This window comes from Vespa crabro, chromosome 20 (genome assembly GCF_910589235.1).
Source record: "Vespa crabro chromosome 20, iyVesCrab1.2, whole genome shotgun sequence".
NCBI classification, from domain to species: Eukaryota; Metazoa; Arthropoda; class Insecta; order Hymenoptera; family Vespidae; genus Vespa; species Vespa crabro.
This window is the reverse complement of record NC_060974.1, coordinates 3,682,051-3,704,002: the sequence shown is the minus strand read 5'-3', so window position 1 is coordinate 3,704,002 and position 21,952 is coordinate 3,682,051. Positions and strand designations below refer to the sequence as shown.

Here is a 21,952-nt window from a genome sequence, read left to right as displayed (position 1 = left end):
GAAAAAAAGAGCAAGGAAAAAGGAAAAAAAGGAAATGAAATAAATATTCATGACATTGTAATATTTGTAAATGATAATGTTCATGTAGATTATATATATTCCATATATCCCTAAGTTGTAATTGACAAGAAAGAGATGTACGCGGAAAAAAGAAAAGGAAAACGAGAGCAAAAGAGAGAGAGAGAGAGAGAGAGAGAGAGAGAGAGAGAGAGAGAAAGAAACAACGGAAAGAAAATGAAAAGACAAAAAAAGAAACAAGTTATCGATCATAACGATTGAAATATAATTCTTCAAGATAAAGTCCTGCGTGCAAAGAAGAAATCTCACGTAGTATACATATCTTAAAGCGATAGTCTTCACTCGTAGGAAATCCTTGAAAGCGAACTCGATGCCACTAGCTCTCGGAGAGGGCGCATTCTCTCTCCCTCTCTTTCCTCCTTCCCTCACTTTCTTGCTCTCTCTCTCTCTCTCTCTCTCTCTCTCTCTCTCTCTCTCTATCTCTGTCACTCTCTCTCTTTCTCTCTCTCTCTCTCTCACTCTTCTTATATATCAGATACACGTGATTACGTTGTCCTGTGCATACGTTTTTACACGTGCATAGCTATGTAACAGAGAGAGAGAGAGAGAGAAAAAGAGAGAAAAAGAGAGAGAGAAAGGGAGAGAGGAGACAGAGAGAGAGAGAGAGAGAGAGAGAGATGCACGCGTTCGAACGTTGCCGCCTCGCGCGTGTTTGTTTCTATTGGTGGAAGAGCTAGCCGCTGACCATTCGTTGTAGTACTCGGAGCATTCGCTAGTATATAAGGGCGGTTCTTTCGTACAACGAGAGGGAGTCACTTCTTGACAGGCGTCTTATACACATTTCAATTTCAAACAGTGATAGAAACATATATATATATATATATATATATATATAAATATACATATATATATATATATAAACGTGAATAGATACATATATATATATATATGTACATATATACATTTATACGTTTGTATTTGGTCATATAAAAAGATTTTTATCGATTTTTCGCGTGAGTGCACTAATAATAATAATAGTAATAATAATAATAATAATAATAATAATAATAATAATAATAATAATATTAATACGTTGGGATAAAAATTTTGATTTATATAAAAGTTACCCCATAGAGATCCAGAAAGTAGTTTTATCGTGAAAAATTTCAACCTATCTCTCTAGATAACCGATAGATCATTTCAATCGTATTTCCTTATTCGTTCGAACGATCGAACGATCGATCGTACGATCTTTACCAAAGAGAGAAATAAAAAGAGAAACAAAGAGGGAAAGAAAGAGAGAGAGAGAGAGAGAGAGAGAGAGAGAGAAATTGTGTGTGTGTGTGTGTGTGTGAGAAAGAAAGAGAAAGAAAGAAATAGATGCAGAAAGATAAAACAAAAAAAAAAAACGTGTGTAAGAAGTGATCTCGATTAAAAATTTAAAAGGGAAGTTTGATAAAGTGAAAGGAAGTCAAAAAAAAAAAAAAAAGAAAAGAAAGAAATAGAAAAAGTAGAAAGGAAATAAAATAAGGAAAAGGAGAAGAAAAGGTGGAAAAAAAAAAAGAGGAAAAAGGAAAATCAAGTAATCTCTCAACAGAGATTAGAATTGAATTATTAGAAAAATTATTATTAAACATTAAGCACAAGTGTTTTATATATCTAAATTGACAAGAATAAATTTAGAAGAAGTGATATTACAAGATGTCGTCCGCCATTCAACTGTTCTTCGATGGCTCCTGGATTACCTTGATCTTGTCATCCTGTTTGCTACTGATGATACTGACATTCGCCATACAACGTGGACAATTTATTTACGCTGTTAGGAATATACCTCAGCCAATATCTTTGCCGATAATTGGGAATGCCTATCAATTAAATTCCACTTTGGAAGGTAAGCTATGCATATGTACATACATTATATATATATATATATATATATATATATATATATATAATAAATTTAATTATAAGTATATAATATATAAATATTATTAATATATATATGTATATATATATATATATTTAATTAATTTATATTCATAAAATTTAAAAGAAATAATGAAGAAAAATTTTTCGTTTTATTAAAATTTTCCAATGATACTTAGCGTTTAATCAAGAATACTCGCGCATAATCGATTGACGGACTTAATCGATATTAAATAGATACGAATAGAACTAATTATATATAACGTTCTAATGATATAACGCTAATGATACGAACTATAATATAGGTTCGTTCAAAAGTCGTCATCGTTGACGATGACAACGACGATCGGACGGTTTTGAAATATTTTTAGATGAGCAATTAGGATCCTATTAGTTTTATAATCAGAACGAAAGAGAGAGAGAGAAAAAAAAAGAAGAAAGCAGAAAGAAACTTATCTAAAAAGATTAAGTTAAATAATCAGTGAATGAGTCAACGAGAAAGTACTACGGGTGGGATCAAAAGTCCCTTCAGGCCAATATTAAGAATCAATTATGTTCCTTTTTTCATGTAACTTTTCTCAAGCTATTATTATTTAATGTTTTCCTTACTTTTGCATCTTCTTCTTTTTTGCGAATTCAAAATATAACAATTAGTTTGAAAAAAGTAATCAAATGATCGAAACTACGCTTATCGAAGTAATCGGGATGACGGTGACGCGAGAAAAGGGAATAAGGATTGATGGGAGGGAGGAGAGGGAGGGACGGATCATCAAATTTCTAAGTAATATTAAAAAGTAATTCAACTCGATCTTTCTCTTCTTCTTTTTCATTCATACTTTCTTTCTTTCCTTCCTTCGGATCGCAAAATTATTCAAAAAAAAAAAAAAAAAAAAAAAAAAAAAAAAGAAAATATTTTTTACGATGAGTAAACAAAAATGAGACTTTGTTGTCTCGTCTTTTTTCTTTTTTTTTTTTATTCATTCATCTCTCAGATCTTAGATATCTTGTTTCTTGTTTTTTCTTATCTCGAAAAAAAAAAAAGAAAAGAAAAGTAATAATCCATTTGTAATATCGCTTAAGAACTTTTGTCCTGTCTCCCTCCCCCCATCTTCGCTCATGTACCTGGTCATAACGAGGTTATTTAATCTAATAATTGTAATCTTAATTAGACTTCTTAAGAAGTTATCATAAATGTGTTCATTCTCTCCTAGAACTTCCTAGTATATATGTATACATATATATATATATATATATATATTTGTCTGTGTTTGTCTTATCGGATTGACCACATCGGTGTATTATCTACGGTTCGGTTTAATTGTTATCACTTTCGCATTGAATTCCGATTGAATAACGATCGTCTTTCGATTCTGATAAAATAATCCTGATAACGATCGAAACTCAATGTGCACACGTGTAAGTTTTGTCAAATTACTTAACTATATGTACACATAAAAATACACGCACTTGTATACACATACGCACGCACATATATATATATATATATATATTATTAAAAAAAAAAAAAAAAATAAAAAATAAAAATTAAAGAAAAAAAAGAGAGAAAAAAGATTCGTTCACTGGTTGATCGCTGAATAATAATCGTCCGATATATTCTCTCTTGCGAGTAAGTAGAAAGAAAGAAAGAAAGAAAGAAAGAAAGAAAGAAAGAAAGAAAGAAAGAAAGAAAGAAAGCAAGCAAGTAAGCAAGCAAAAAAAAAAGAGAGAAAATAAGAAGAAGAAGAAGAAGAAGAAGAAGGAAAAGAAACGGGTCGAGGCCGTTCGTGGTCTGAATGACGGCTACGCGTATTGTCCACGTAATTGCATACAATTATATATCCATCGAAGAGGAAGAACGAGAGAGAGAGAGAGAGAGAAAGAGAGAAGGTGGGGAGAAAAAAGGGTCGCTTAAAAAGAAAAAAAGGGGGGAAAGAGGGGTGGGAGGAATGGCGTCACGCGAATCTTTTACAAGACAATGAAGAAATGTCGGATCAATTTTAGTGGCAGACAGAAGCTAGACGTTCGCTAGGAACAAACTAGCCAGTCAGACAAAGAAAAAGAAACAGAAAGAAAGAGAGAAAGAGATTTACACACATATATATAGAGTTATACATATATATTTATATTTATATATATATATATATGACACAACTAATGTTCCTATAAAAGTACGGCTATAATTCTTATTGTATGACTCATGTGTCTCGTTGATAAAGTAGTCGAATTTACTAGCTAAGTAAATTTTCAAATCGATGTTTTACAGATGAGATCGTAACCCCTGATGACACCATCATAGATTGATTCGAGTATTGAAATTAAGAACGAATTGTCCTACATATATATATATATATATATATATATATATATATATATATGTATGTATCTATTTATTATTTTTTTGTACATATTTTTTTGTACACCCGTTCCCATATTATTTTTAATATAAATTACAAAGTCATGCTGAGTTTTAATTTGGTACAACGAAAGAGAGAGAGAGAGAGAGAGAGAGAGAGAGAGAGAGAGAGAGAGAGAGAGAGAGAGAGATTATAAATGAAATGTTATTGAACTTTTTTATATGTCGAACTCTGGCCCGCAGCGGTATTCGCGTACGAAATAAATTTTTATCGCTTTTATAAATTTATATGTGTATATATATATATATATATATATATATATATATATATATATATATAAATAATGATGCTCATTATATACGTCCGTATGTATATGCACATACATACATACATACATACATACATACATATATATGATATACACACGTAATTACATATCACATACGGGATATTTCAGATTAAATATATTCTTGATAAATATTTATATTATCGTTACAGTTGTAATTATTGCAGTATCGTCGATCAAAAAAAAAAAAAGAAGAAAAAAAAAATGAAAAGATAAAAGGAAAATAAAAGAAAGAAAACAAAAACATAAGGGAAAAAAGAAATGATAAAAAGAAAAAGAATAATAGTTATTATTATTATTGTTGTTGCTGTTATTATTATTATTATTATTATTATTATTATTATTATTATTATTATTATTATTATTATTAACATCGTCATCATTATCATTATCATCATCATTATCTTTATTATTACAAAGCTTCGTTTTAGTCGTACGATTGTCCCAATGCAATTTTTTTCTGAACCGAAATGTTCCTATCGCAATGTTAGCCAATAAATATTATAATTATTAATAATGATATCGCAGAACCAATACATTCCTTATTCTTTTTTGTTTTCCTTTTCTTTTTATTTTTTGCCTCTTTTCGTAATGCATCATAATATGAATTCAATAATTATTTCAATTCATGTACATACACACATAAATAAATACATACATACATACATACATACATACATACATACATACATACATATATACATATGTGCATACATACGTGCATATATACATACATACGTATGGAATTAGCGCGTAATATTTTTTGTTAAAACGCACAAACGTTCAATTCGAGAATTTTTTTAAAGATCTCGTAGAAATTTTAATCAAATTCCTCTCCTTTCGGGGAGACAATGAAGTAGCGATGAGGTGGACGGGGTGGTGGGATGACGACAGAGAAGGGGCGGGGATGTAAGGTAGAAGTTATCATTTCGCGGTCTCATTAAAAAAATTTAACGCGTAGCAAAAATATATTGATCGGATCGCGAATTCGTTGAATTGTGAAACATTTATAATTTCGTATTGTCAATTTTATTAAGTAAAAATTAATCTCTCTCTCTCTCTCCCTCTCTCTCTCTCTCTCTCTCTTTTTCTTATTTTTTTTTTTTTTTTTTTTGGTAAAAAGATTTTTGAAAAGAAGAGAAGAAAGGCAAATGTTATCGATCACAAATGTTCTCTGCACATTCACGATCATTTCCTGATTATCGAACGAAAATAAAAGTTCAAATCGATATATGTACACACACACACACACACACATATATATATATATTTTTTATATAATAGTATATTATATAAAAGCAAAGTTTATATAATAGTATGACTGATATGCATCGAGCAGATGATATTATTATAAAACTTAAGTATTATTATAAAAACTTAAGTACTTATACTAACTTATTACGTTGCGTGTATTAGATGCGTGCTTGCACGCGCATCGCCGCCTATCGATCGTTCGATCCGAGAACTAATTAATTTATTAATAAAAAAAATAAAAAAAAGAAAAAAAAAAGAGAGAGAAAAAAAAAGAAAAAGAAAAGAGAGAGAGAGAGAGAGAGAGAGAGAGAGAGAGAAAATAAAAGAAGAAAAGAAAGGAACAGAAGAAAAACGCGTTGAGTTCTAATTAGATTCGAATTGCATCGAATCTAATCGAATAACGGGAGAGATACGTTGATCCGTTTCACTGATAAATCTGTCCTCAACGAAGTAACACGAGTTTTCAAGTGTTATCCGAGATTAAAGATAAAGATCGTTCTCGATTGAAAGACAGTTCAGCACATTTTCAATACGAGTATATATATATATGTGTGTGTGTGTGTGTGTGTGTGTGTGTGTGTGTGTGTGAATTGTATTCACAGGGTGAGTCAAATCAATCTGAAGTACTTTTAGATTTCTTTCAGTCATGCAATGAAATTTCCCTAAAAGTTTTAATAGTTTGACGATTTGATACAAAACCCCTCTTCCCTCCGCCCTCCTTCAACCCTCAACCCCCAAAAAAGAAGGAAAGAAAAAGAAAGACAAAACACAAGAAAAAGAAAGAAAGAAAAAAAGGAAGATTCATGAATTAGCCTGAATTAATCTCTCTCTCTCTTTCTCTCTCTCTCTCTCTCTCTCTCTCTCTCTCTCTCTCTCTCTTGAAAAGAAAAGAGAAAGGAAAGAATGAATGAATCTTTTTCTTTTTTTTTTTTCTTTTCGTTACTTCAAAATGTATCAAGAAAAAACTTTTGACCCAACCAATGACCCTTTGAACCAATCAATCCCATAATTGCACAGACACTTACATTTACATACGTAGGTCTATGTCTATATGTATATCTATCGTTTGAAAATTGTCCAATGGATAATCTAATGAATACATAGAGAAAAAGAGAAAGAGAGAGAGAGAGAGAGAGAGAGAGAGAAAGAGAGAGAGCAAGAGAGAATGAATGGAAGTTCAATGGATGGAAGTGGAACAAACGCAAGACGAGTCAGACTGCTCGAGGATTTCGGTGAGGCCCAAAGCGAACCACACGACTATATATATATATATATATGTATATACATATAGTATATAGTATATATAAACGATGCATTATGGTAGTAGAAACACGTGTGCCCCCAAGAACCCACCTAAAAAGGTTCGCGCCAAAACTTTCGACTACCCTGCTTTCTTTCATGCTCTTACATTAAACTATGCCAATAAATCGATCCGATACATACATTTATCTAAATACATACGCACACACACACACACAAACACACACACACACACATAAATAAATGTACGTATGTATTTTATGTATATACGTATGTACGCAGTTTAAATATCATACTATTTGAATTTAATCTAAACGTTTCAACTTTGACTTTAGATTCTGAGTAAATAAATAAAGAAGAAGGAAAAAGAAAAAGAAAAGAAAAATTAAAAAGACCATAACGCACGTGAAGAACCGACTGTGATAAGATAGGAAGTGATTAAAAAAGAAAACAAAAAAAAAATATGTATATATATATATATATATCGCTTTGAACATACGACGAAATTTGTCTTGTTTGATATATCGTCGATATGATAATTGAAATTGTTCAAAATACGATCATAAAACGATCGAACAATGATCAATCGAACGCAAAAAAAAAAAAAAGAAAAGATCGTATATACTCAATTCTAATTTCAAATTGTTCGAAAATAAATAAATCGTATGATTCAAATCTCCTGTATGTACTACTTGTTCGTGTAATTTGAAGATTCGTAGAGGGCAATAAAAAAAAAAAAGAAAAAAAAAAGAAACGAAATAAAAGAAAAATATGATCTCTCTCTTTCTCTCTCTCTCTCTCTCTGTCTCTTTCTTAAAAGGGTTAAATATCTTCTCTTAGAGGGGATGAGATGAGGAGATAGATGGAGAAGGGTTTGACACGATTACTTTCTTATTCGTTTCGAAACGAATTAAAATAGATTATCGAGGAACCTTTCAAGGATATTTATTTTCAGTATCTACATCCTCCTCCTTCTCATCCTCCTTCTCATCCTCCTTCTCCTCTTCCTCCTCTTCCTCATCCTCATCCATCTCTACATCCTCCTCTATCTCCTCTTCGTAGTCGTCCTCGTAGTCCTTGTCGTTGTAGTCGTCGCCATTATTATTGCACTTCCAAGGTCTCACAGTCTTTCTCCTCCATGGTTATAGAGGTGCCTGCAACTCGTCGTCCTCGGTGCAAATACACGTGCCTTGCCCATTTTTACGGTCAACGTCCGGTCAGTGCGCCATCAGACTTTAGCACTCCTTTTACCAACGCAAGCAACATGCTGCACGTGCAGCACCGTCCACCGTTCTTCTCTTCCCCTCCTCCTACCCTTAGCCCCTTCCCTCACTCCCTTTTCCGTTCTTTCTCCCACTCTCATCCCTCTCTCTCTCTCTCTCTCTCTCTCTCTCTTCCTCTCTCTCTCTTTCTATCACTATCTATATCTTTCTCTTTCTCTCATATTTGCAACGAAGTGAGCAACGAAGATGCCTAGAAGCTAACGATAATAGCGTTGATTGTTTGCCTCGATATATGTATATATGTATATGATGTATATATATATATATGTAGCTGCAAAAGCCCTACTTATATGCCACGAGTAAGAGAGAAAGAGAGAGAAAGAGAGAGGTCAATGACCATCAAAGACTTGGCAAACAACAAATCACAAATTATTCCCACGAATTCTTTTCTTCCTTGTATTAGGACAATTAAAAATCCTTTAGACTAACTACTGACCCATATCTCGTAATATTTTTAATGAAAATATTAATTCGTCGGGGTTATACGATATCGTGCTATCACAATGTAGCATTATCCGAACGTTCGTATTTTTTGAATTATTGTTGATATTGCAATGTCACGTTTTATTAAAAATATTTATTTATGTATTTAATAATTCGATGTGTTCTATCAGACGTTTGATATTCGATTTTTAACGTCGAATTTGACAAAAATTTGATACAATATATATATCTATATATATATATATATATATATATATATATATATTACGTACATGTATCGTGTGAGATTAAAACAAAGTATAGCAATGCTTTTATATTATTTATATATTTAATTATTATCATTTATATATATATATATTGAATCCAATTGTTATGTTTCGATAGAAAAAATAAAACAAGAAGAATTTAATTTTGTACTATATATCTCAGAGATATATTATTATTTTTTAATTGATTATTTCTTATCAACTTTTCTCCCTAACGATTTTTTCTTGTTTCTTTTTTCTTCTTTTGATCTTTTAAACCCTTAAATGATAATCCTTGTTTATTAATTTACAGAATTCTTTACAAATCTGGTCAAATGGAGCCACCGATTTGGTGATATATTTTTAGTTTGGGTCGGTATACGTCCCTTCATCTTTCTTTACAAAGTTGAAACGGTCCAACCTTTACTAAGTAGCAGGATTCATATAAATAAAAGCTTCGATTACAAATACCTAAATCCATGGCTTGGCAATGGATTAATCACCAGTAACGGTAAGCGTGAAAGTCGAATATTTCGTTTCTTTTCTTTTTTTTTTTCTTTCCACTTTTATTTTTATTTTTATTTTTATTTTTATTTTTATTTTTATTTTTATTTTTATATCATTGGCATTCCTTTCTAATCGATCCAAGGAAAGCCAATAATTCCTTTCGATTACGTAATACTAGGGACAAATAAGGAAGAGAGAGAGAGAGAGAAAATGAAAAAAAAAAAAAAAAAGAAAGGAGTTAGAAAAGAGAAAAAAATGGAGGAAAAAAATTTCGAGAAGGAAAAAAAGAAAAGGACGAAAAAGATAAGAGAAAAAAGAGAGGAAAAAGAAATAAAAATTAGAAAAAAAAAGAAAGAAAGAAAGAAAGAAAAAAAATAGGAAACGTGGAAAGGTTACACCGAACACGATTGACCTTTTTATCTACAATGTTATATTCATCTTTTATAATACCGGTTTACTTTCGAATGGAATTTTAAAGTAGAAAAATCGCGAGGATTCGGTTAGCGTCTGATTTTTGCTTTTTTCTTTTTTTTTTTTTTTCTTTCTTCTTCTTCTTTTTCTGGATTTTTATTCATTTATCTTTTCTTTTTTTCTTTCGTTTTTTCTTTATATACATATTTATATACATACATACATACATACATACATACATACATACATACATACATATATATATATATATATATATATATATATATATAGAGAGAGGGAGAGAGAGAGTCCTGAAATCATTCGAAAGATTTCTAAAATGAAATCGTCGATCTATGCTCGAGGCAACTAGTTTCTTTCGCGTCTTAACAAAATATAAATCGTTTGAAATCTATCGACTATCTGTTATAATAAATAAGAATAAATATCAAGGTCATAATGTCAAATATGAAAAAATTTGAAATTTGGAAATTCGACGAATTTTGAAACATCGATCTAACTTCTCATTTTGGTTTGTTTAAACGCTAACGTAATAGACAAAGAGATAGAGATAGAGAGAGAGAGAGAGAGAGAGAGAGAATCTTTTCTTTTTTTTTTTTTTTTTCAATTTCGTCGATTGATAAAACATCGTTGTATTATCATTTCAAAACGAGATTCCAAATATAGATCGGATTCACAAAAAATTCCTGAGCAGACTGAATAAATTTTTTTTTTTAGAAAACATTTTTTTTTCTTTTTTTTTTTTTTTTTTTCTTAAATTACATATTAATTAGTCACTCGTTTTTCTACGAAAATTTTTAGACTTATCATTATTTCATATCATTTTTCTTCTCTTTCTCTTTTTCACTCTCTTTTTTGTTTTCTCTTTTTCTTTTTCTTTCTTTCCTTATGATCTTTTTTAATCATATAGAAACTTTTGACCCACATAATCCTGGGTCAAAATCAAAGGTCACTCATTCCTGAAACTTTTTTATGCATATTATTATTATTATTATTACTATTAATTTTCTTTTCTTAATGAAAGTAAAACTACAAGCTTAAAAAAAAAGAGTATTGGTATTATTCAAATTATTCGAGAACAATATTATATAATTTCTTTTTTCCTTGAGATTCGAAATTATCGCAGGAACTATTAGCTTTATTTATCGAACAATCGTGATGATGATGATGATATCAATGAAGATAGAAAATGTCACAGAGAGAAAAAGAGAGAGAGAGAGAGAGAGACACAGAAAGATGACAAATATGTTTGCATAATATAAAAATATTTCGTATAAATGGAATAAATCGTTAATTTAACACAAATCTCGTTTAAGATATTTATCTTCAATTTATGTATGTCTGTATGTCTCCGTATACATATATATACACATGCACACGTGTATGTATGTATGTGTGTACATGTGTATATATATATATATATATATATATATATATATATATATATATATATATATATATATATTCTTTTTATTTTCAGGCGAGGTTTGGTATCACAGTAGGAAGTTACTAACACCGACCTTTCACAGTGGCCTCCTTGAGGATTATCTCAATAGCGCTACGAATGAGGTTAAAATTATGATCAGCTGTCTCAAGAAAGAGATTGGCAAGAGCTTCGACATCGTACCATATGCAAAACGTGCTATGTTAGACGTGATTTGTGGTAAGTATTTACTTTGTCATTTGAACTTTTAACATTTATCAATCGCCGTTAAAGATTTATTATTACTTATACCTTTCAAATAGATTCACATGATCGTTTTAATTCTGCGCCGAGAGAATTCTTTTTTTCTTTTTCTTTTTTTTTATTTGCTTTCGTTTCTTTTCTTTTTCTTCTTCTGTTTCTTCTTCTTCCTTCCTTCTCCCCCTCCTCCTACTCCTCCTCCTTCTCTTCCATCTCCTAATCCTCTTACTCTTCTTCGATTTACTTTTCCTCGTTATACTTTCATAGGGATCATAGTCCTGACCGATAGTAATGACCGTTCTATCGGAGTTCGAGGACCTTGGATCCTGTCTAACAGTATCTCCCCTACTTCTCCATCTTCCCTTTCTCTTCCACTTCCTCATCGTCAACCTTTCCCGTCTCACGTTTTTGCTCGTACGATTCGTCTTATAAATAAATTCCTTCGTAGATTTTTCTAATGTCGAATTCCTCATATTATTCGTCACCTTCCTCGACTTCTCTCTTTCCGTCCTAAATTTATTTATTTTTTGTTTTTTTTTTTTTGTTTTTATTTTTTATATTTAATTATTACTATTATTCATATATATATATATATTTTTTTTTATTGTTATCATATATATATATATATTATTTATTTATTTATTTATTTATTTATTTATTTATTATTATTATTGTTTTCTCTTTTATTATGCTAACTACCTAAGGACTTCGATCGAATTTTCTCTTTTTCCTTTTTGTTTGTTTTTTACGAGGATTTTATTTTTTATTTTTGTTTTTTTTTTTCTTTTTCTTTTTTTGGATTTCTATACCCTCCACGCGAGATATTATTACCTGAATAATTTTCCATGTCCCGAGGACGTTGTTTCTAGATCATAAAATTTCGAACTTTTTGCACGCGCCAAATACAATATCCTCGAATTGCACGGGGCATAAATTAATTTTCTCTTTTTTCTCATAAACGTCCTCTTTTGATTCCTCTTCGGTCTTGATAATTCTATTATACGTTCGGTTGCTAAATATTTGTTATTAAAAAAAAAAAAAAAAAAAAAAAAAAAAAGGAAAAATAAATAAATAAATAAAAATAATTATTAACGAAGTGAGGAGAACATTTTTTCTTTTTGTGGGCGTATGTGTATGCATGCATGTATGTGTGCACGCGTGTGTAATATAGAGGAGTGGTTGAGTGGGTGGAGAAAGAAAAAAAATGATAAAAAATAGAAAAATAATTATATATATATATATATTCGTGTGTATGTGTGTGTGTGTGTGTAGGAAGTAGAGGAATGGGTGAGTGGGTGGAGAAAGAAAAAAAATGATAAAAAATGAAAAAAATTATTATATATATACATTCGTATGTGTGTGTGCGTTTACTAACGAGTTGCCAATAAAGCAGCCGGTGCGACGTAATGAAGTAATTTAGATGGTGGCACGTAAATTGTTTTTGGTTTCGAAAGTTCGAGAATTCTTGGCGTTGCCTTTGGAATTTTTTTATTCAAATTTGTACGATTTTCTGTTGGATCGAGAACGTTCGTTCGTATGCGCGGTTGTGCCAATCGATTTATACGTTCTGTTATCTCGTAGAGTAAGGCCGACGTCTTTACCTGATTATCGTAATAGAAAATATGAGTTACGGTTTTAAGAAAGGAAAAGAAAAATTGCAAAAATGAACGAAAGAAAAACAAACGACATGGCTAAGATGGCGTTCGCTAGGACGCACAAATCTTTTTTCATGAAACTTTCATGATATTTCTTGTTGATCGAAATCGCTTTCTATCTCGCAAAAAAAAAAAAAAGGAAAGAAAAAAAGAAAGAAAGAAAGAAAGAAAAAGAAAAAGAAAAAAAAACTGATTAACCGACTACAAGTCAGAAATTAAAATTATTGTGAGGCAATAAAGTCCTCAGGCGAGCTGGAAGTATTTAATTCCATATAAAAAAAAAAAAAAAAAAAAAAAAAAAAAAACCTATTAAAAAAATAAAAATAAAATAAAACAAAACGAAAAAAAAAGGGGAAGGGGGAAAATGTCGAAAGACATACTAAAGGAATTCGTACTTTGAAAGAATTGTCCTTGTTGTTCGAAACATTCCTGAGACTTTTTGTAGAGATCATTGGTGACGAGGACGATGGTTCATTCGAAATATAATAATTCACATGCCTCTTCCTCGTCGATAAAATTTTCTTATCGGCTTGACTATTATTAGATCGTTCGTAATTTATCGATTTTTCAATTAAATTTTTTTCACCTTTAAATTTACTCGACGACGGTCGTTGTTGTTGTTGTCCACCATTGAAAGGTCTACTTTCGAATCGTCCCAATCGAGAATCCATCGATTCGAATCGATCCCATAAATTTGAACTCGTTGAAAATAAGGTGGCCATTTAATGACTCTGACGTCAATTCGTTCGTGCATTGAATTTAAAAACAAAAAGAAAAAAAAGAGGAAAAAAAAAACCAAAAAAAAGAAAAGAGAGAAAAAAGAAAAAATTAAAACGACGAATTTTGAATATAATTATCCTGAAAGGAAAATCTTTTTATTAGTTATTTAACCTTTAAGTGTCAATAAAAAAAAAAAAAAAAAGGAAAAAAGAAAGAAAGAAAAAAATTTATATTCGATCGAATAAATGAGAATCTCTAATCGATTACATCGCGCCATCTGTATTTATCCATTTAATCCTAATTTCACTTTGTGCATTTTATCATTTCAAAAAATTCGTTTACTTTTCTTATTTTTTTTTCTTCCTTTTTGTTTTCTTTTCTTTCATTTTTCTTTTTTTTTTGTTTTTTTTTTTTGTTTTTTTTTTTCTTTCTTTTTTATAGACAGTGCTATGGAGTACCAACTTAATGCGCAAACTAATTTTTTCAACGAATACGTTTTGGCTGTGACCAGGTAAGCATATATAAATTTTTTGTTTCTTTTTTCTGACTTTTCTTTTTTTCACAATAATAACAATAACAATAATGATGATGATGATGGTAATGATGATAACAATTAATAATAATTTCTCAGTTATTGTTATTATTGTAAAAAAATTATTATTGTTATTATTATTATTATTATTACTATTATTATTAATAGTATAATCTACAAAATGTTAATACTCAATGAAATAAAATATTATAATATAATAAAATTATATTATTAATAATAATAGAAGTTATAATATAAGAAAATTGTTATAATAACAATAACAACAATAATAATAATAAAAGTTGAAACAATTTCTAAATTCCTCTTTCTAAAATCTATTTTAGAATGTCTCAAATCATGCAGTATAGATTTACAAATGTTTGGACATCGTTCAACTTGATATTCAGATTGACAAAATTAGGAAGAGAACACGATCATGCTCTTAAAGTTATTCATAGTTTCGTTGATAAGGTAAAACAATGTTAATACATATAATCAATATATAAAGATATACATATATATATACATATACATATATACGTATACATATGTATATATACGTGAATGTGTCTGTTAATATAATTAAATATTAATATTTAAATAATTTAAATCTTTTATCCTATTTAGATTATAGCCGAAAGAAAACAGGAATGGATAAACAATCAAAATGACGATTCTAACAAACCAATAAAGAAACATCGTGCTCTGTTGGATTTTTTATTAGAAATATCGAAAAACGGTACAATCTTGACTGATACTAACATTCGCGATGAGGTCAATACGTTTATGTTTGCTGGCCACGATACAACAGCTACAAGCATATCCTGGATATTGTATGCTTTGGGAAGACGACCCGAATATCAGGTTTTTATTAATTTAAACTTTACTTTTCTTTTTTTATTTTTTTTTATTTTTTTTGGTAACACATCTTTTTAAAGGGAAAAAAAAAGACAAAAAAAAAGGTTCAAATTAAAACAAAAAAATAAATAAATTTATTTACAACTAACTACTCTAAATATGAATCATTAAATTTTATTTAATAATTAAAATATTAAATAATACGATTTAACGATCAATATAATGTATATAATATTAATCTATATGAACTACATTTTTGTGCCCTATTTTTCGAAAGAAAGAAAAAAAAAAAGAAAAAAAGAAAGAAAGAAAGAAAAAAATAACCAAATCAAAAGACTCGATATATTTATTATTATTATTATTATTATTATTATTATTATTATTATTATTATTATTAATAAATTAACGATTCATTCGACATATTTATTATATTAAATTGAATTAAAATTTAAATTAAATTTAATAATATATTAACAACGATATAATATATGCGTATATATATATATATAATTAATTAATTAATTAATTAATTAATATATAATAACAACATTCGTATTAATAATCAATGAAATTTTATATAATTATAATAATGTTAATCGTTAAATAACATTTACAAAATTTTTAGGAACAAATCCTAGACGAATATGACGAGATTGTTGGTGACAAAGAAATAACGTTAGAAACATTGAACAAATTAGTTCTATTGGACGCATGCATCAAAGAATCATGGCGTCTCTACCCGGTGGTTCCATTAATCGCCAGACAAATTTATAATCCCATTAAAATACGTAAGTATTATATACATGACAATTAAATTCTAAATTTTTCTTTTTTTTTTTTTTTTATCAATTAAAAAAAGAAAAAAGAAAAAATTAGGAGAATATTTTCATCGATTTCTTGTTTATTTTTTTATCTTCATCTTCTTCTTCTTCTTCTTCTTCTTCGTTTAGTGGGACACAATATTCCAGTTGGTTCGACGGTCCTAATAAACTCATATCTGTTACATCGAGACGTTCGCTATTTTCCCGATCCCGATGTCTACAAACCCGAAAGATTTTTACCAAGTAGCCCTAAATTACCGTCGTACACGTTCATACCATTCAGCGCGGGATCACGCAATTGTATAGGATCGAAATTCGCGACAATAGTCGTTAAAGTGTTCATCTTATCGATATTAAAGTCTTATCATATCGAATCGTTAATTACCGAAGACAAACTTCGTCTTATATCCGAATTAGTTCTCGTTAATAAGGACGGAATAAAATTAAAAATTACACCAAGAACGCGATGATTTCGAATATAATTAGTTTGTTTGTTTGTTGTTGTTCTTTTTTTTTTTTTTTTTTTTTTTTTTCCATTATCAAAATGGACGTCCTATAATATATCTATGTATATATACATATATATATATGCACGACGGATAATAACATATTTTCATCCTTGTATATCGTCTTGTTTAAACAGAATCGTTTAAAATAGATTTATAAAATACTTGTAGATTATAGATTAAATTTAAGCTAAATTATACAATTAGTCGTAATTGATATTTCGTTACTAAATAATTATCTCATACGAATTGTAATTTTCTTCAATTATATCGAAAAACTAACGTGTGATATCTTAAAAAAAATACAAACATAAAGAAAAAGATAGAAATATATATAAAATATGGAGAATATGTATTTTTGTAATATTAAATATATATATATACAAAGGATATGTAACCTTTTGAAAAGTATAGGTTATGTAATTGGCGTTTAAAAATTACGACGTAATGATATTGTTATAACAACTTTGTTAATGTAATCATAATATGTTTAAGCGATTTATACATATATATATATATAACACGAATGAAATATTATTTTTAATAAGAAAGTTATTTTACTTACAATTGTCTCTGACTTCTCTAATTCGATGTTATCCTTCCTATGTTTAGTTCCATAATAATCTCTACTTCGAATTTAGTCACGTGACATAGACGGCGCAAGTATTCAATTCTTGAAAGCGTCCATTAAACTTGTCTCTAGTATTACAGATGGCGCCAAAGATGTTTTCTTAGTTACCTACATATCACTAAATTATAAAGATTTGAACGCTCTAGGTAATAATATTTGTTGATCCTATTTTATCTATCGGATTTTAATTCGTCTTACTTACGATAGACTGCAGTAATTTTTATATGTGGATTTATCGTGGTCCCATTATGTAGAAAGAACAATTTGCACAGTAAGTAATAATTGTAATATGTTTGTTTAGTTTTGTTCGATATACAGTAGGTATAATCATACTATGACTTCTACCATGTATGACTGTGATCTCTAGAAGAGTCGAAGGAAGACTGAATGATATCTCTTGTATTACTGGGGTCTTTGCTGTCTCCTTTGTTTTTAAAATCTTTGTTGTCTTTTACTTTGTTTACTTGGTTTCTCACGTGTGCGTTTGGTGGCGCTGAGGCATGTTAGTTATATGTCTTGCCGGAGGAGGCGTAACAGTCGCGACGAGATCGTCACAAATAAACTATGTATATATATATATATATATGTACATAATATTGTCATAATACTGTTGATATAATAGAAGTGTAAAATCTGAATAAATAAAACATAAATGAAAACATGAATGACATCAAAGAACAAAGTATTTTCGCTGATATTAATAATTTAGACGATATGACGTACGAAAAGAAAGAAAAAATTATTTCTAATGAGAATACAAAGTCAGATTTGGATCATCAGGAATTGATTAAATTGACCAAAGAAGCTATAGATAATGTAATCGAAAGTGATCCTTTTCTCTCTGGATTACCCTTGAACGTAACAGTTGAAGAAATTAAAGCACAAATAGCTGTGGCTCAGGGACAGGCGATAACATTATTTTTAAATCGTGGAGAATTGCCAAAACTTTCTATCGTGGTAATATATTCTTGTCATTTTACTTTAATTGATGATAATTAAATTCTCGAATCCTTTGTATATTTGGAATAACTTTTATTTGTTTAAATTTAGGTACCCACCCATACAACTACGGTACTTGATTTAAAAAGAGCCATCAAGAGACATACTAACTTATGCTTCAAAAGAGATAATATTAAGAAGAAAATAAGTTGGAAACACGTTTGGAAAAAATATAACTTATGTTTCGACAATGTACAGCTCTTAAATGATAGAGAAAATTTAAGAACATACGGTATCACCAATAAAGCTGAATTATATTACGTTAAGAAGTATAGAGAAAAAAATAAATTAAGAAATATCATTAAGAATACATGACATTATTTGTACATACGAATATTATATTTATACAATTAAATTGTTAATCTATTGATTTTTCTTTATCATCTAATTTATTCGCATACCATGAATTTAAAATCTCGCATTTTAAATTTGAATTACATTCTTCTAACATAAAACATGTCAATTCAAATGCTGCAGATTTATTATGATTTGTTACTATTAATATTCTTAGATTACGTAATTTGTATAATGCTTCTAATGCCTTTTCAGTAACATTTTTACAATCAGATATATCTAAATACTCTAATGTTTGATATTGTCCAGCTATTTTGTCGACACACCAATCATCAATATATTCGCAACCCTTAAAACTGAGCCATTTTAAATGATAAAGGAAATTCATATTTTTAAGTCCTTCGTATGATATTAATGTATTACTTGCATCAATTCCAGTAATAACATAATTTGATTTATATGAATTCGGTAAACGTACAGGTTTATTCTTTGATGCTGCTAACCAATCAGTATTTTTAAACTTTACTTTTCCATTCCATTCAATAATGAAATATGCAGCAGCTATGTTACTACCCAGTACATTAATTCTATCAGAATTAAGTTCTTGTTCTTTAACATACAATAATTTCTTATTATATTCCCACCACATTTTAACATTACCCAAAGACAATGATTGAGGTGGAGGAGCTTCTGATTTAAACCAAGAGAAACTTGTATCAGTTTCAGCTTTAGGCTCTGTATCTTCTGGAGTTATAGGTTTTATACCAGATAAAAATTTTGAACAATCCTTTATATTACGTGGTACACGTTCCATCAATATATTTCCAGTGCTAAAATATTGTAAACCTTTCAGATTGATCAAATGATGATTGGTTTTAATTAATTCATCAAATATCAATTTATTGATGAAATGTTGTAACAACATATTGCAGAAAAAAAATATGTTGCTGTAATGGAAATCAGTCTTTTTAATGTTTCTCGATTATAATATTCTTAATTTTTCTTTGAATTTAATATAATTTTCTTTACTTGAACATGTTTAACTTGAACAGGTTATAAATATTTGCGACACTTTGTACTTCGTCTATTACTTTAAATTGATTGGTCGAATTTTATTATATGAACCAATCAAATTTGTCCATTGTTAAGAACAAACTTTTATATTTTTATTTCTTTAAAATAAAATAGAAAATGTCGTCAAACGAATAGAATTTAATTTCTGTCAATTAATACCATTAAATTTTGATACGACAAAATTTATGTCATAATTGAAATGTTCTATTTATCGACGTGACGTAAGGAATTAATATGGCGGCATCAGCTGCTTCTCGTACTATGTTCTATATGTATTAAATATGAACGTACCATAAATGTGAAGGAAATAGAGCTATCGAATTTGTTCGAGATTTGTATTACGAACTTTCTTCTTTTTTTCTTTTCGTATATCTAAAAAAAAAAAGGAAAAAGAACAAATAGATTGTATATATATATATATATATATATACATACATATATATATGTATATATATATATATAAAATGTACTACTTGTATTACTTATGTCAATTTTTGGTTAAATATCCTAGTGCAGTCATTTTACAAAAATATTTTGACGTATGAAAGTGTCACGCCTGTAAGCTGTCAAGGATTTATTCATTTATACGACTACATTGCGAAGTAACATAATATAAGGAATAAAAATTATTTCCTTATTCTTCGTTAAAATATATTCTTAATAATTTATCGTCATGGAGGATATGCAAGAAGAGGTTAGTAATTGTTTTTTCAAGAGAAAAAAAAAAAAAAAAAAGAAAAAAAATAAATAAATAAAATAAAATAAAAATAAAGAAAGAAAGAGAAAAGAATGAAAAAAGAATTAAAAAAGAATTACAATATTATTCATGAAAAGTTTATATATACTTACGTCGTTTTTCTCTTTCTTTTTTCTTTTTTTTTCTTTTTTGGAAAATATGAAAATATATGTTATGAACTTATCATTTGAAAATGGAATTATATTTGAATAAAATATTTGTCATAAGTCGTATAAATTATCTAATCATTCTTGTACTTTCAGACACAATTTGTGGTCGATACTGTAAGCAAAATTATTAAAGAAGCTATTGAAGTATCCATCGGTGGAAATGCTTATCAGCATAATAAAGTTAATCAATGGACATCAAACGTCGTTGAAGCTTGTCTAGGAAATCTTACAAGACTGCAAAAACCATATAAATATATTGGTTTGTATATCAATGATATATATTGTTGTTAATTAACAAATTATATTATATATTTACCATATTGATTTTTTCAATTAATATAGTCACATGTACAATCATGCAAAAAAATGGAGCTGGATTACATACGGCTAGTTCATGCTTTTGGGATAATGCAACCGATGGAAGCTGTACTGTACGTTGGGAAAACAAGACTATGTATTGTATTGTTTCTGTATTTGGTTTAGGAATATAATACTTGAAGGATGACTTTCCAAATAATCTATATATTTCATGATTAAGTAATAAATATAGTAATATTGAAAGAAAAATTAAGGTATATGTATGCAGCTGCATAATATCTTTGCAAATTTGTCCTTTCTTTTTATTTATTTTTTTTTTTTCTTCTTCTTTATTTATTCTTTAACTCGTAATTTTTAACTCAAATATAAGAAAATATTTAAATACTAAGTGAAAAAGATCTTGAAAGTAATATTCCTGTACATTAGAATGCTTTATTATAAATATACATTTACTTGTGATGAGCACACGTAGATTGGAAGAAGATAGAAAAATTATATTTTAATCGTTAATTAATTTTTCCATATATTTCAATTAAGTTTTGCTATTATAATTGCTTTATGATATATACATATATATATATATATATATATATATATATATATATATATATATATATATATATTTTATATTTATATTTTGTCAATTTAAATAAATCCAATTATTTTCTATAGTATGAAATAAAATATTTCGTATTAAGTAATTGTATTATTAAATTACATCATAAGGATAGAAAATTATTGTCTATTAATACATAAAAGAAACATATATATATATATAAAGTGTAACTAAATAATATATTCTATGAATTAAATTCTTTTTTGTTTTTTGGTAGTGTTTATTTAACAGTAAGAACAAAGCTTGAACACTTATTTCTGTTTTTTTTTTCT

The 21,952-nt window shown here is 28.5% G+C and overlaps 5 protein-coding genes and 1 long non-coding RNA gene across 6 annotated transcripts in view; 3 read left to right on the top strand and 3 right to left on the bottom strand.

Annotated features, from left to right (window-relative positions):
- LOC124431036 overlaps positions 1–17,815 on the bottom strand; it is an 18,855-nt gene extending 1,040 nt beyond the window's left edge. Inside the window, exons 1-2 of the long non-coding RNA XR_006943893.1 lie at positions 17,676–17,815; positions 17,408–17,591 (exon numbers count right to left, since the gene is read on the bottom strand). This is a non-coding gene — a long non-coding RNA (uncharacterized LOC124431036). The remainder of the gene's footprint in view (positions 1–17,407; positions 17,592–17,675) is intronic.
- LOC124431031 (cytochrome P450 4c3-like) lies at positions 1,040–17,080 on the top strand. Its single transcript, XM_046978392.1, has 8 exons — positions 1,040–1,909; positions 9,444–9,641; positions 11,547–11,729; positions 14,567–14,636; positions 15,002–15,128; positions 15,285–15,521; positions 16,141–16,303; positions 16,466–17,080. The coding sequence occupies exons 1-8, from the start codon at positions 1,720–1,722 to the stop codon at positions 16,804–16,806; spliced, it is 1,509 nt and encodes a 502-aa protein (XP_046834348.1). The 5' UTR covers positions 1,040–1,719; the 3' UTR covers positions 16,807–17,080.
- On the bottom strand, positions 12,777–14,581 carry LOC124431033. Its single transcript, XM_046978394.1, has 2 exons — positions 13,801–14,581; positions 12,777–13,351 (listed from the first exon to the last, which is right to left on the bottom strand). The coding sequence occupies exons 1-2, from the start codon at positions 14,125–14,127 to the stop codon at positions 13,121–13,123; spliced, it is 558 nt and encodes a 185-aa protein (XP_046834350.1). The 5' UTR covers positions 14,128–14,581; the 3' UTR covers positions 12,777–13,120.
- Positions 17,816–18,133: 318 nt separating the features above from the next.
- LOC124431034 (U11/U12 small nuclear ribonucleoprotein 25 kDa protein) lies at positions 18,134–18,840 on the top strand. Its single transcript, XM_046978395.1, has 2 exons — positions 18,134–18,430; positions 18,524–18,840. The coding sequence occupies exons 1-2, from the start codon at positions 18,134–18,136 to the stop codon at positions 18,785–18,787; spliced, it is 561 nt and encodes a 186-aa protein (XP_046834351.1). The 3' UTR covers positions 18,788–18,840.
- On the bottom strand, positions 18,831–19,937 carry LOC124431032 (distal membrane-arm assembly complex protein 2). Its single transcript, XM_046978393.1, has one exon. It carries the CDS (start codon positions 19,689–19,691, stop codon positions 18,831–18,833), a length of 861 nt encoding a protein of 286 aa, XP_046834349.1. The 5' UTR covers positions 19,692–19,937.
- Positions 19,938–20,216: 279 nt separating this feature from the next.
- On the top strand, positions 20,217–21,313 carry LOC124431035 (dynein light chain Tctex-type 1). Its single transcript, XM_046978396.1, has 3 exons — positions 20,217–20,534; positions 20,840–21,005; positions 21,089–21,313. The coding sequence occupies exons 1-3, from the start codon at positions 20,514–20,516 to the stop codon at positions 21,235–21,237; spliced, it is 336 nt and encodes a 111-aa protein (XP_046834352.1). The 5' UTR covers positions 20,217–20,513; the 3' UTR covers positions 21,238–21,313.
- The last annotated feature ends 639 nt before the right edge of the window (positions 21,314–21,952 follow it).

Bases quoted from the DNA above. Each gene is read 5' to 3' on its own strand.
- LOC124431031 (XM_046978392.1), top strand. From the start codon at position 1,720: ATGTCGTCCGCCATTCAACTGTTCTTCGATGGCTCCTGGATTACCTTG. The intron at 14,637-15,001 runs GTAAGCATATAT...AATCTATTTTAG, and splicing joins TACGTTTTGGCTGTGACCAG to AATGTCTCAAATCATGCAGT. The intron at 16,304-16,465 runs GTAAGTATTATA...TTCTTCGTTTAG, and splicing joins TTATAATCCCATTAAAATAC to TGGGACACAATATTCCAGTT.
- LOC124431033 (XM_046978394.1), bottom strand. From the start codon at position 14,127: ATGGCCACCTTATTTTCAACGAGTTCAAATTTATGGGATCGATTCGAA. The intron at 13,352-13,800 runs GTACGAATTCCT...TACGATAATCAG, and splicing joins ACAAGGACAATTCTTTCAAA to GTAAAGACGTCGGCCTTACT.
- LOC124431034 (XM_046978395.1), top strand. From the start codon at position 18,134: ATGAATGACATCAAAGAACAAAGTATTTTCGCTGATATTAATAATTTA. The intron at 18,431-18,523 runs GTAATATATTCT...GTTTAAATTTAG, and splicing joins TGCCAAAACTTTCTATCGTG to GTACCCACCCATACAACTAC.
- LOC124431032 (XM_046978393.1), bottom strand. From the start codon at position 19,691: ATGTTGTTACAACATTTCATCAATAAATTGATATTTGATGAATTAATT.
- LOC124431035 (XM_046978396.1), top strand. From the start codon at position 20,514: ATGGAGGATATGCAAGAAGAG. The intron at 20,535-20,839 runs GTTAGTAATTGT...TTGTACTTTCAG, and splicing joins TGGAGGATATGCAAGAAGAG to ACACAATTTGTGGTCGATAC. The intron at 21,006-21,088 runs GTTTGTATATCA...CAATTAATATAG, and splicing joins AAAACCATATAAATATATTG to TCACATGTACAATCATGCAA.